Below are 12,629 nucleotides of genomic sequence, written 5' to 3' on the forward strand. Positions count from 1 at the left end.
TAATAGCCAAACTGGCCCGAGGCACAAGTTAGAGTAGCTACAGGGCTCAGTTGGAATAGTTTTCTAGGCTATTTTCATGGCCCAGAATTCCTGGAGGGTACTGTCCATACGCACTCCCACCATTGGAACACCCCTCCACCAGTCAAGGAGAGGGGAGAAGCAGGAGCAGGTGATGCAGCATTGGTTAGCCTAGATTTTCTATGGCTGAGTTTCCCCAGTCAGGGAATCCTCGGCTGGCTCTTTAAAGCTTTTCATTTCTGTTGTGTCACCAGAGCAGGGCTAAGGTGCAGAGTAGGAGCCTGCACTTGCACCCTTGCTTTGGTATCCACTATATTAGCTGTAATAGATATGAACATGTCATTTTCAAGATGAATCATTTTTCATTAACCCTGTTCCGTATAATGGGTATGATAATCGTTTCAAGCCTGATTTTTTTTATATTGGCTAAAGATATGAAGGGTAGGCATAAATGGTCCATCTTCAGAATGAGCAGAGGTGAATAGTTGTGTTCAGCGGGGGTCTGTTCTGGGACCAGTGCATTCAACATACAGGAAACCCCCTTCCATTTTTGTAAGTGTGGAAGGGGCCGAAAGCCCCCGACTTACATCCTCAGCCCGTATTTACAATGGCATGCAGTGCCTATCATAAATGAGGGTTTGAGTTACGACACCCCCGACTTGTGATGCTTCCTCGGGAACCAATTGCGTCGCAAGTTAGGGGCCTCCTGTATTCATAAATGATCTGGAAAAAAGGGTAAACGGTGTGGTAGCAAAATTTGCAGATGATACAAAATGACTCAGGATAGTTAAGTCCCAGCAGATTGCGAAGAGGGATCTCACAAAATTGGGTGACCGGGCAACAAAATGGCAGATGAAATTCAGTGTTGATAAATGCAAAATGATGCACACTGGAAAACATAATCTCAACTATATGTAGAAAATGATGATGTCTAAATGAGTTGTTGCTGCTCAAGAAAGGGATTTTGGAATTGTCATGGATAGTTCTCCAAAAATATCTGTCCAATGCGCAGCAGCAGTCAAAAAAGCTAACAGAATATTAGGTACCACTAGGAAAAGGATAGATAATAAAACAGAAAATATGATAATGCCTCTATATAAATCCATGGTATGGTAACACCTTGAATACTACGTATAATCTGGTTGCCCCATCTTTAAAAAGATACATTAGAATTGGAAAAGATACAGAGAAGGGTAACAAAAATGATTAGGAGTATGGAAAGCTGCCATAGGAGGAGAGATTAATAAGACTGCGACTTTTCAGCTTGGAAAAGAAATGACTAAGAAGGGATATGACTGAGCTCTATAAAATCTTGACAGGTGTAGATAAAGTGAATAAGGAAATTGTATTTACGACTTTACATAACACAAGAACTAGGGGTTACCCAATGAAATTAATAGACAGGAGGTTTAAAACAAACAAAAGGAAGTCCTACTTCATACAACACACAGTCAACCTGTAAAATTCATCCAAAGGATGTTGTGAAGGCCAAAACTATAACAGTATTAAAAAAAGAATTCAGTAAGTTCCTGGAGGACAGGTCCATCAATGGCTATGGTCTGGGATGGAACACGATGCTCTGTGTGTGCCAAACTTCTGTTTGCCAGAAGCTGGGAGTGAAGACAGAATGAATCAATTGATGACTGCCTATTCTATTCATGCCCTCTGCAGCTCCTGGCATTGGTCACTGAGGGTACATCTACACTATAGGGCAAAGGTCAAATTAAGCTACACAACTTCAGCTACGTGAATTGCATAGCTAAAGTCGAAATAGCTTAATTTAGCTTTTGGCACTGTCTACACAGCAGGAAGTCAAAGGAAGAACACTCTTCCTTCAACTTCCCATATTCCTTCTGAAATTAGTCAGAGTAAGAAGTCCTCCAGCTCGACAGTATTTTGAAATAATGGCTTGCTGTGTAGACGTGCTCTTTCTTATTTCAAAATAATGTTAGTCTAAAAAGTTATTTTAGAAAATGAGAGACAATGTATTGACTTTCCTGAATTTCTTAGGAGCCAACAGACTAGTACACTGACTTGGTGTGTCATTATTATTCTGAATCAGTAGTAAGTATACTGGACATGATGAAACATGAGGAATATGTACTGTTAACAGTGACCCGCGTTGTTCAGTCTAAGTATAAGTCACCACCAACTCCAAACTCCCCAAACCTTGCTCAAGGCCAGGTCGAGTCTGTCACCAGCCCTGGCTAGAGTACACCGCGGAAATAAAATCAAAGGAGATCTGGGTTCTCACATCCACCACCCACACACCTTAAGAGCTTTACACCAGAGTTTCCAGCAATAATGCCATTAGCTTTATTTAGAGAGCTGAGAAATCAAGTACAGAGTTCACTTTTCATGGAGAAAGGAGCTGGACATTCAGAAAAAAAGTTTCCTTTTTCATTCAACAGGTAAATGCATGTACAAAATATCAGGTTGAAAATTGTTTGAACCACATTTAAAAAAACCCAACACATTTCCCAGGCATTAATAGATTTTTCGGCATACAAGTGAGCAAATAATTATTGTTATTTCAAATCTCCTCTAGTTTGCACTGTCCGTGTGTGAACTTTGACTAACTCTATATGTAAATCTTTTGCGTTTCAGTATAAATAAAACATAGCAATCAAATTCAGCTTTAGAGTTAGGAATAGGTGATCATGTTTGGCTAAAATAAGAAATAATTTACCTCTTGACCACAATTTGAATCATACCTGAATCTCTGTAGAGGAACAATAAAGTACAGCTCATAATTTTGAACTCCAACTATTTTATTTTTAATTGCTGTGCCCGCAATGCGTCCTGCTTCCAACCTTGACAGGAAGCAAAAATGCCAAAACCCTCTCCCCGCTCCAGTTATACTCATTAGGGACACAGGGTCAAACTTTTTAAGGCTTCTAGGTGCCTAAGATGCACACAGCTACCTAATGGAATTTTCAAAAGTGTCAAACTCCCGTTGACTTCAATGGGATTTAGGAGCCTAGGTGCTTTTGAAAATTCCATCTGGTACCCATGTGCATTTTTAGGCACCTAAAAACATCTTAAAAATCTGGCCCTCAATCTTTGTCTACACATGCTTATTTTTAATATAATCCAGGTATTTGTTCTAATTTTGGTTCAGTTCCCATGGCACTGAATTTCTCTCTCTCTTGGGGTACGTCTACACTGAATGCTTATTTCGAAATAAGCTATTCCGGAAGAAATACTCCAAAATAGCTTATTTCGAAGTAGCACATCTACACTAGAGGGAAGCCTCAAAATTAGTCCAAGGTAGGCTTCTCTAATGTGGATGTTATACCTCCCAGGAGACACGGGGGAGTAATTACTTTGAATGGCTATGCAGAGGAGCTATTTTGAAATAGCAGCAATGGAGTGTCCACACTACTGCTATTCTGAAACAGCTATTTTGGAATAGACATTATTCCTCCAGGAATGAGGTTTACAGATTTTGAAATAAGTCGTTTGTTATCTCAAAATTATTTTGAAATAACAGGATTGCTATGTAGATGCTCACATTACGAAATAACTGTGTTGTGTAAACACACTCGCTATGTCTAGACTACGGGGAAGATTCGAAAGAGGATATGCAAATTCTGCAGGAATTTACAAATCTTCCGATCTCACTTTCGAAAGTGGAGCTTTCGAAAGTGAAAGTAATTTAGACGTGGCTTTTTTTGGTGAACTCCTCCCCCCCCCCCCATCAGAAAGCCATGTAAACCTCACTTTTTGAGGAAAAGTGGCTTTTCGACAAAGTACAGTTCGCCAAAAAAAGTCACGTCTGTACTTTTGGGCTCAGTTATTGGGCAAACTATCCTGGCAAATATTAAACACTCCATCTAGTGCAGTAGCAATTGAAATCATTGGGATATTTTTTCAATTAAAAGGGTTAAGAATTACTGAGTTCTAGCTACTGCGTCCATTTTTATTATTTCTGTAACAAGAGCTATGTTAAAGTACACAATTGGTGGTGGTTTTATTAAATTGACTCTAAAAAAAATCAGTAGTGACAGATGGTAGAACAAGGAGCAATGGTCTCAAGTTGTGGTGGGAGAGGTCCAGGTTGGATATTAGGAAAAACTATTTCACTAGGAGGGTGGTGAAGCACTGGAATGGGTTACCTAGGGGAAAAAAGTGTCAGGGAAGAAAGGGTGAGACAGTCAGAGAAAGGCAGGCTCTCAGCGTTAGCCCTATGACAGATCTCTCACCATTCCAGTCCTAAGAGACTGAGGATGTTGCAGCTATGGCACTGTGCAACACTGTAAAAGTGACAGGAAACGTAAATAAACTACACGTGGTGCTCACAAGCAGTCTCGGAGCAGGCTGTGTACACAGAGAAAGTCGAGGGGGACAGCAAGCCCTGATAATAAAAAACATTTCTTAGGCAAATGGAAGATTGCTTTAAGCCCTGAGACACGGACACAGGTTGGACAAAAACATCAGTAAAGAAATGATGCAGAGCCAGTTTTCCTTGTGTAGAGCATCCTCATCCTCAGGCTATCTTCCTATGGAATCTTTTCCCTTCACTGTGGAGTTAAAGTTCTTCTTTCTGTTTTATGACCGGCTCTCCTTCAGTGAGATCCTCTTTGCTTTCTCTAGGAGTCTTTAAAAAATAAAATACACTCATGAATTTCTGCATTTTAGTCACTCATGAAAAGGGAATTGCTTCAGTGAGTATTTGGTCTCTGAAAAATGTTTTAAAAATATGATAGGACCATTAAGTGATTTTTATCTTTTCACGTCTTGATGAGGTCTGAATTAGTGTAATTGTTACTAAACAAATGTGATCTCGCATCCCTACATCAGCCCATGGGCAAAGCTATATGTGACATTTCCCTTTGTGTGAAATTCTGTTAAGCTGTGGAAAAAACACTTTTACTGTGTCACAGGTTCTCAAACTGGAGGTCGGGATCTGGGGGGGTCATGAGGTTGCTATATGGAGAGTTAAAAGCTGTCAAGTTCCATCCCAAACTTTGCTTTACCTCCAGCATTTATAAAGGTGTTAAATATATTTAAATGTGTTTTTAATTTAGAAGGGCAGATCACATAGAGGCTTGCTATGTGAAGGGGGTCACTTTGACAACCAGTGCACTATGTAATTCATGGGCAAATCTAAAAATCCCACGGAGAAAATGCTGTCTTTTCTGTTGCAAATTCAAAAGAACTGCCCTTTGCTTTTCGCGTATGTAATTGCCGCAGCAAAGGAACAAAAATAATTACTCCAGCAGGGGATTTGCATTGTGCAAAAGATCTAATGTACCCTGCAATACTCTGCTGATACGAATTTGGGTGTCATTCAGTAAAGGCAGCAAATAGAATCAGGTGGACTATAGGGATGTAAAGTCCTGTTTAGTTAACCAGTTAAACATTATGTTTAACCGGTTGTGACAGGGGGCTTTGGCCCCACACTATAGAACAGACTGTGGATTGGGCCCAGCTGGCTGAGAGCGCCCCTTCCCCCACGGACTTGCCAGGCATGCTCACTGGAGAGCGGAGGTATAAAAGGCTCTGAGACAGGTTGCTCAGGGCAGACTACTGAAGTGGAAGGACCTGCAGAGCCAGCTCCCGAGCCTGAGCAGCTGACACAGCCTGAGCCGATGCAGCTACAGCCCCAGCAGCAGCAACCACTGCAACCACGGCCACAGTAGTGGAGGTACGGCAGCGGAGAGACATGCGGGGTGGTAGGAAGTGGCCCAGAGCAGGGAATTGATACCCTGAGTGCTCAGTGTGTTGCGGGGAGGAACCCTGGGCTGGGACCTGGGCTGGGACCTGGTGGAGTGGGAGGGCCCGGGCCCCTCTACCCCCCCCCCCCCCCCGCAGCGCTGCTAAGCAGAGGTAGCTCCAGAAGCCAAGGACTAGGCTTCAGGGCCATGTTGACCTCACTAGAGGGGCATGCTATAGCGTTTCCCAAACTATGGGCCACGGCTGCGGGAAAAAAATACCGAGCCTCAGCGTGGCTGCCAGGGTGTTCCGGGTTCCCGGACTGCCTGTAGAGCGCCGGGTTCCCCAAGCCCTCAGCTGGGCTGGGCGGATGCAGCCGTATGTTTCAGGCTCCCGGCAGAGGCATAGTGAGGGTTACCAGGTGAGCTCTTATTGCTGGCTGTGGAGGGGGAAGGAGGGGTTGGATATGGGCTGCAGGGAAGCAGGGTCAGAGCAGTGGAGCTGCCTGGGGGAGATAGGGAGGGCAACTGGCTGGCGGAAGCAGGGCTGGCTTGGGGAACCAGCTGGCAGAAGCAGGGCTGGCCAGGGGGGCGGGAGCAGTGGGGCTGCCCAGGGGAGATCGCGGGGGGGGGGGAACCAGCTGGCGAGGGCAGTGAGGCTGGCTGGGGGAGATCGCGGGGCTGGCTGGGGAACCGGCCGGCAGAAGCAGGGCTAGCAGGGGCAGCAGGGCTTGCCAGGAGAGATCGGGAGAGTATCGTCTGGCGGGGATAGCAGGGCTGGCCCAGGGCAGGGGTGGAAGTGGAGGGGGGAGAGAATCGGCCAGTGGGGAGCAGGACAGTTCAGGGTGCACACAAATCCTGAATAAAAATGTAAAAGCAGTGCCTTCTAATATCCCCACTGCTGACAGTGAGGTTTAAAGGCACGACAATGTGTCAGAATGGAGAGAACCTGGTGCATTCACCATCCGGAATGAGAATATGGATAAAAAAATTCCAAAGATGGTGTCGGCTTTCTGAAAATAAATTAGCCCCTTTTCAATACACAATGTGGTGGTGCAGGGTTTCATTTTTCCAATCCATATTCCCTTAACTTGCTGGTAAGAATGTTGTGGGTGGTTGTATCAAAAGCTTTGCTAAAGCTGGCCCTGGGGGCTTTGGGAGGACCCAAAACAACATATTTGCATATTTGTCATTTGCTTAATGAATATGCAAATGAATGTTACCGGCCCGCCGAAAGCTCGTGAATGGATTTACTGGTCCCCGTGTCAAAAAGTTTGGGAACCCCTGCTATAGACACTGGGCACTCCAAGGACTAGGCCTCAGGGACATATTTACCCAAGAGAGGGGCATCCTATAGGGACTGGACTGCAGGGCCATATTGACCCCAATAGAGGCGCACTACAAAGACTGAGCCTCAGGGTCATATTGACTCCAATTGAGGGGCAGACTTTGGGAGACTGGGCCACAGAGCCGTATAGAACTGACAGGGGGGCTGTGGGGACTCAGATGCCTGCCATTGGGCTGCATGGGCCCATGGGTGGATTTTGACTGTGGGACCCCGCTCAAGGGGAATGCACCCCCCCCCCCGACACTGATTAACTAATTAAACGAGGTAAGTGGGTGAGACGATCATTCCTGGAATGGCCCGCCCTCCCCCCGCCCACTCACCCGCTCTCACGGCTGGACTGGAGCAGTCCCCATGCCACGGGCAGAGGCAGCACCACTCGGCAGCTCCAGCCCTGTGGGGCTGCACAGTCTTGCAGGCTGGGAGCCAGCAATCCTCTTCCCTCTCCCCCCTCCCACCATCCCGCTGCCACTTCTGCCCTCCGTACCCTCCCTCGAACTGGAGGGCTGTTCCCAAGTAATGGTTAACGGTTACCCAATAAGCATCACCTGTTAAAGATGTTGCTTACTAGGTAACCAATTAACTAGTTACCCATTAATATCCCTTGTGAACTAATGCCAACCACTCCACCTGCAGCGCAAAGCACATTTTGGAGAATGAGTAGATGTGATTCCTACTCCTCCTTCGAAGACGTGACAGGAGAACATTCACCACAGCTGTAGCCCCCCAATACTTACAGCAGGAGAAGAAGCTCCACTTCCCAAAACAGCTGTTTAATCACCAATCCATCTGTAAGCCCTGAGAATGAGCCTGCATGAAGAGTGAGTCACATTCCTCTGTATTTCTCCATCCCCATCTCACTGCTTCCCTATACTTTTGAAGAGCAATTTCAGTGACATCTGCTGTGCCTGGTACCTGGGCACCTGCCTACTCATTCCTTTTGGCAGGATAGGCTCTGGATTCCAATTAAATGTGCAACTGCCACCAGGTTGATTTGAACCTACAACCTCGGGATCTTAGTGTAGGGTTCCTCTACCATTTGAGCTAAAAGCCAGCAGGCTTGCATCCTAGACTGTAGAACTCCCTTGTTCTTATCTTTCACTGTAAGTGGTCTAAGTGCCACTACAAGGGATAGTGAACAACACTAGGGCTACGGCTACACTGTAGCCTTCTTGCGGAAAAGCTTATGCGATTGAAGCGCGGCGTGGAATATCACTGTGCTTCATTTGCATAATTAATTAGCAGCCGCTTTTGCGCAAGAGGCTTTTGCTCAAAAAGGAGCTGTGTAGATGGCTCCTTTTTGCGCAAAACCACCCTCTTGCGCAAGAGCCATTTTTTCAGGAAGAACAGCTCTTGTGCAAGAGGGGGTTTGTGCAAAAGAGCTGTCTACACAGCTCCTGTTTGTGCAAAATCTCTTGCGCAAAAGCGGCTGTTAATTAATTATGCAAATAAAGCACAGCAATATTCCATGCCGTGCTTCATTTGCATAAGCTTTTCCACAAGAAGGCTACAGTGTAGCCTAAGGCTACGTCTACACTGGCCCCTCTTCCGGAAGGGGCATGTAAATTTCACGAGTCGTCGTAGGGAAATCCGCGGGGGATTTAAATATCCCCCGCGGCATTTAAATAAAAATGTCCGCCGCTTTTTTCCGGCTTTGAAGTAAGAATAAGAGCCTCCGGAAAAGGGCACTTTTTCCGGAGGATCGGGGCCAGTCTAGACGCTCTTTTCCGGCTTTTTTAAAAGCCGGAAAAAAGCGGCGGACATTTTTATTTAAATGCCGCGGGGGATATTTAAATCCCCCGCGGATTTCCCTACGACGACTAGTGAAATTTACATGCCCCTTCCGGAAAAGGGGCCAGTGTAGACGTAGCCTAAGTGTGTGGGTTACATATGCACTAATAAATCCTTGCCTATCCATTCGCAGCAAAAGTTAAGGGTGAAGACTCTGCTGCTGTCATTTTTTTCTAAGCATTTTCTATATGTAGCTTGAGTCTCGTGTTGTTTAACCTATATTATGTGTCATTAACTCTTTCATAATGAAATAAATATACCACTGAGTCTATATGGAGCTTCTCTTGCATAACCAGTGTGCTCTGCAGCGGATAAAGTCCATCCCAGTGGAAAGAAGTTGAGTCAATAGCACCAAAACTAATGGCTGGCAATGTAGGCAAAAGACCGGACTAGCTCGTAAAAAGGAAAGGGAAACATCACAGTCATTTCTGCCACAGTGCTTAGAAAGGAGAGCAGCGCTGCTGGACTTAAAGGGAATGGATAAAATGGAAGCCGTATGTGTAAAATCCAAACCCAACCCCAGTTTAGTTCTCTCTTGTCCAGTGTGATGATACATAGCGTCTTGCCTTAGAGACCGTAAAATAAGCATTCGGAAAAGAAGGGTAACATATTGTAAATCCGGGTTAAGTAAGTGCAGGGTCAAATTCTTTACCTTTTCTGTTGCTTTTGCTTTTGGCTTGATTTGTTTTTCCAAGAAATCAGCAAAAGCCTCAAGGGTGTGTTCCTTGTCATATACTACAGCCTGAAAAGAAAAGAAGGATAAAGAATAACTCTATACATAAAATGCCTGAAATGAGACCAGAGTACACAGGGATTTCTTGAGTTATGCAGGCTCATCAGACTCTGGACTCTTGCATTTGGTTTAGAAAGCCATGGAAGAGACTCAATAAACTAAGGCTAATCAGGAATGGGGAAGGAGATAACAGATACAAATACCTGGGAGGAGAAAGGAGGGAATCATACTCAAACCACATAAGTCCCTTACATTATAATATTAGCCCTGGATTCTGACAACTGTTAACATTACGTACATAAGAACGGCCATACTGGCCCAATATCCTGTCTGCCAACAGTGGCCAATACAGATGCCCCAGAGGGAGGGATCACAACAGGTAATCATCACATGATCCCTCCCCTGTCATCCATTTCAAGACAAACAGAGGGTAGGGACAACATTCCTATACATCCTGGCTAATAGCCATTGATGGACCTAATCTCCATGACTATCTAGCTCTTTTTTGAACCCTGTTAAAGTCCTAGTCTTCATCACATCCTCTGGCAAGGAGTTCCACAGGTTGACTGTGCACTGGATGAAGAAAAACTTCCTTTTGTTTGTTTTAAACCTGCTGCCTATTAATTTCATTTGGTGACCCCTAGTTCTTATATTGTGGGAATAAGTAAATAACTTTTCCTATTCGCCTTTTCCACACCAGTCATGATTGTATAGACCTCTATCATATCCCCCCTTAGTCTCCTCTTTTCTAAGATGAAAAGTCCAAGTCTTTTTAATGTATCTTAATATAGTTTCCTAGATGCATGCATTTTTGCAGAATAAAGAGTATGGGTGAGTTTTTCAATGCTGCCTAAAAGATTTTAGTTGGAATCGGACATTCAAAATCATTAGATCAAGAGTCCAAACTCCCAGCCCACGGACCATCTCCAGACAGAGTTATTGTTCAGGATGGGCTAGGACGAAGGGGGTTTGTCCATTACTGACACCCCAAACACCAGCCCTTTCCACCATCACCCCCCACACCACCATCCCGCTCAAGGCACCCTGTCTCTGAAGACACAGCTTTGGGGATCACTGTAGAGAGGGGACTGGAGCTGCACAGTGACAGCAATTCAGGCTCCCCCATACTTCCCATGGCAAAAGGAGCTGCAAGGAGTGCTGGGGACACAGCCACTACTGATGCATGACACCAGGCCCCTCTGGTTATCCTCAAAGCCACATCCTCATGGGACAGAGTGTCATGGGGGGGGAGAAGATAGGGCAATGGCGATGTGAACTGGCTTACCTGCACTGAAATGAATGGAACTGTGCTAAAAGTTACATCAGTGGAGGATCTGCCCTGTTTGAATTCAAAATATTGTCTGCCAAATTCCTTCATTCCCTTGTGATTTCAATAGACTTGCACTCGACTGGTCCATGCATTCAAGTAGTTTGAATATGACAAGGAAATACACTGGTGCCTTAAGTTATGTTTTCTTAAAAGTGCTTGCATTTTTACGTTTCTCAACCAAAACAGTTCTTTTGCCTCCTTCAGAGAAGATACATGTTTTCCAAAAATCCTGAGCATGTGTGTGTCCTCCGATGAGGTACTCAATGGTAGCTAAAGCAGTAGGTTTCAGAGGTTTTCAAAGTGAGATAAACTGCTTGCTTAAGCTGGGCTCTGGGTATGCAGCCCAGGAGAATTTTCAACATCTCTCAGAGCAGTCAGTTCTTAAGATGATATGAATGAGTGTGTCTCACTTAGTGTCAAGAAACAAAAAACAATGTCAGCCTTAAATGCCATCTGAAAAATTGCTAATTTATATTTTATTTGCACACAGAAAACACAGAGTCCCTCTGTGTCATCCAAAGATCTCAAATAGTGCATGGCAGCCCCAGTCTGGGGATTCAGCAGATGAAATATCTCCATTTTCCTTCATCTCTGATTGTAACTGTCCCCATCTGACAGTTAAATGCTGGCTGTATTTTTTTTCCCACTCTGCATATTTGTTTAACTAGGGGATTGCAGAGTTTTCTGATTCAGTATGATGGCTGATTGCTTTTGACAACAAAGTGTCCTCTTCATGACACTGGCTTCTATTTGCGTGTAAGAATAAGCAAGTCTTTATTAAGATCAAGACTTTAAAAAAACAGACCCCTGAAAATCAGACAATTTACACAGGTGTCAAAAGGGGGACATAAGACCACAGAACCCAGCTGCTCTCTACTTATTCATTTAGAACCATAGTTAGGCTCCTAAGTCTATGTCTACACAGCAGATTGGATCCATGCTTTGAGATTGATCCACTGGCAGTTGATTTAGGGGGTCTAGTTCAGTGGTTCCCAACCTGTGGTCTGCGGACCCCTGGTGGTCTGCAATGGTACTGCAGGGAGTCTGTGGAAAGAAAGTAAGGATCAGATCTGCCACAGTGGGTCTGATACTTACTTTTCTATTTCTTTTTTCTTTCTTTCTCCCCTAGGGAGGGGGCCTATGAAATTTTAATAGATTGAAAAGGAGTCCATATGCTTGAAAAGGTTGGGAACCACTGGTCTAGTTAAGACCCACCAAATCAACCACACATCGCTCTGCAGTTAACCTCTCTACTCTACCTTAGACAAGAAGACAAGAAAGGTCAATGTGTGTTTCTCCTGCTGATCCTATGTGGTGTAGACAGATAGAAAGTTACTACTAACTTCACCAGCACAGAGCTCTTCCTGTCTTTAATTTTTTAACCGTGAAAGATCTTGGGCAGACACTGATACAGATCCACCAACAAAATCTTGGGAGTTGGACATTGCATGAAGCATTGTAATTACTATCTCATTTGTTGAGCACTGATGATCATCTTGGTGCTATACAAGTATACAGAGATGAGACTACTGCCTTAAGGATTGTATGTTCAAAGCTGGCCAGAGAGACAACAATACAGATATACAGTCTCTTGGGTGCATGATTTTTCACTTAGTGTGTTAGAACCATACATGGGTCACTTCTGAAAGGTAATGGTTTTGGAAGAGGTTGGGAGATCTAGTACAAGAGAAGACAGGCCAGTGGTCTCCAACCTTTTTACACCCAAGATCACTTTTTAAGTCTCAGAACAGGCGA

The 12,629-nt window shown here is 44.5% G+C and overlaps 1 protein-coding gene across 4 annotated transcripts in view; it reads right to left on the reverse strand.

Annotated features, from left to right (window-relative positions):
* Positions 1-2,310: 2,310 nt before the first annotated feature.
* PDILT (protein disulfide isomerase like, testis expressed) overlaps positions 2,311-12,629 on the reverse strand; it is a 57,230-nt gene continuing 46,911 nt past the window's right edge. For 3 of the 4 annotated variants that reach the window (XM_006123136.5, XM_075899420.2, XM_025184700.3), the window contains 2 exons: positions 9,464-9,553; positions 2,311-4,618 (listed from right to left, as the gene is read on the reverse strand). In XM_006123136.5, coding sequence (XP_006123198.3) covers positions 4,550-4,618; positions 9,464-9,553 — 159 coding nt within the window. In that variant the 3' untranslated portion in view covers positions 2,311-4,549. Of the gene's footprint in view, positions 4,619-5,916; positions 7,831-9,463; positions 9,554-12,629 lie in introns of those variants that run through there. The other variant, XM_089782305.1, reaches the window with a different exon arrangement.

The sequence above is a fragment of the Pelodiscus sinensis genome, chromosome 15 (genome assembly GCF_052426305.1).
Source record: "Pelodiscus sinensis isolate ZL-2025 chromosome 15, ASM5242630v1, whole genome shotgun sequence".
Lineage (NCBI taxonomy): Eukaryota > Metazoa > Chordata > Testudines > Trionychidae > Pelodiscus > Pelodiscus sinensis.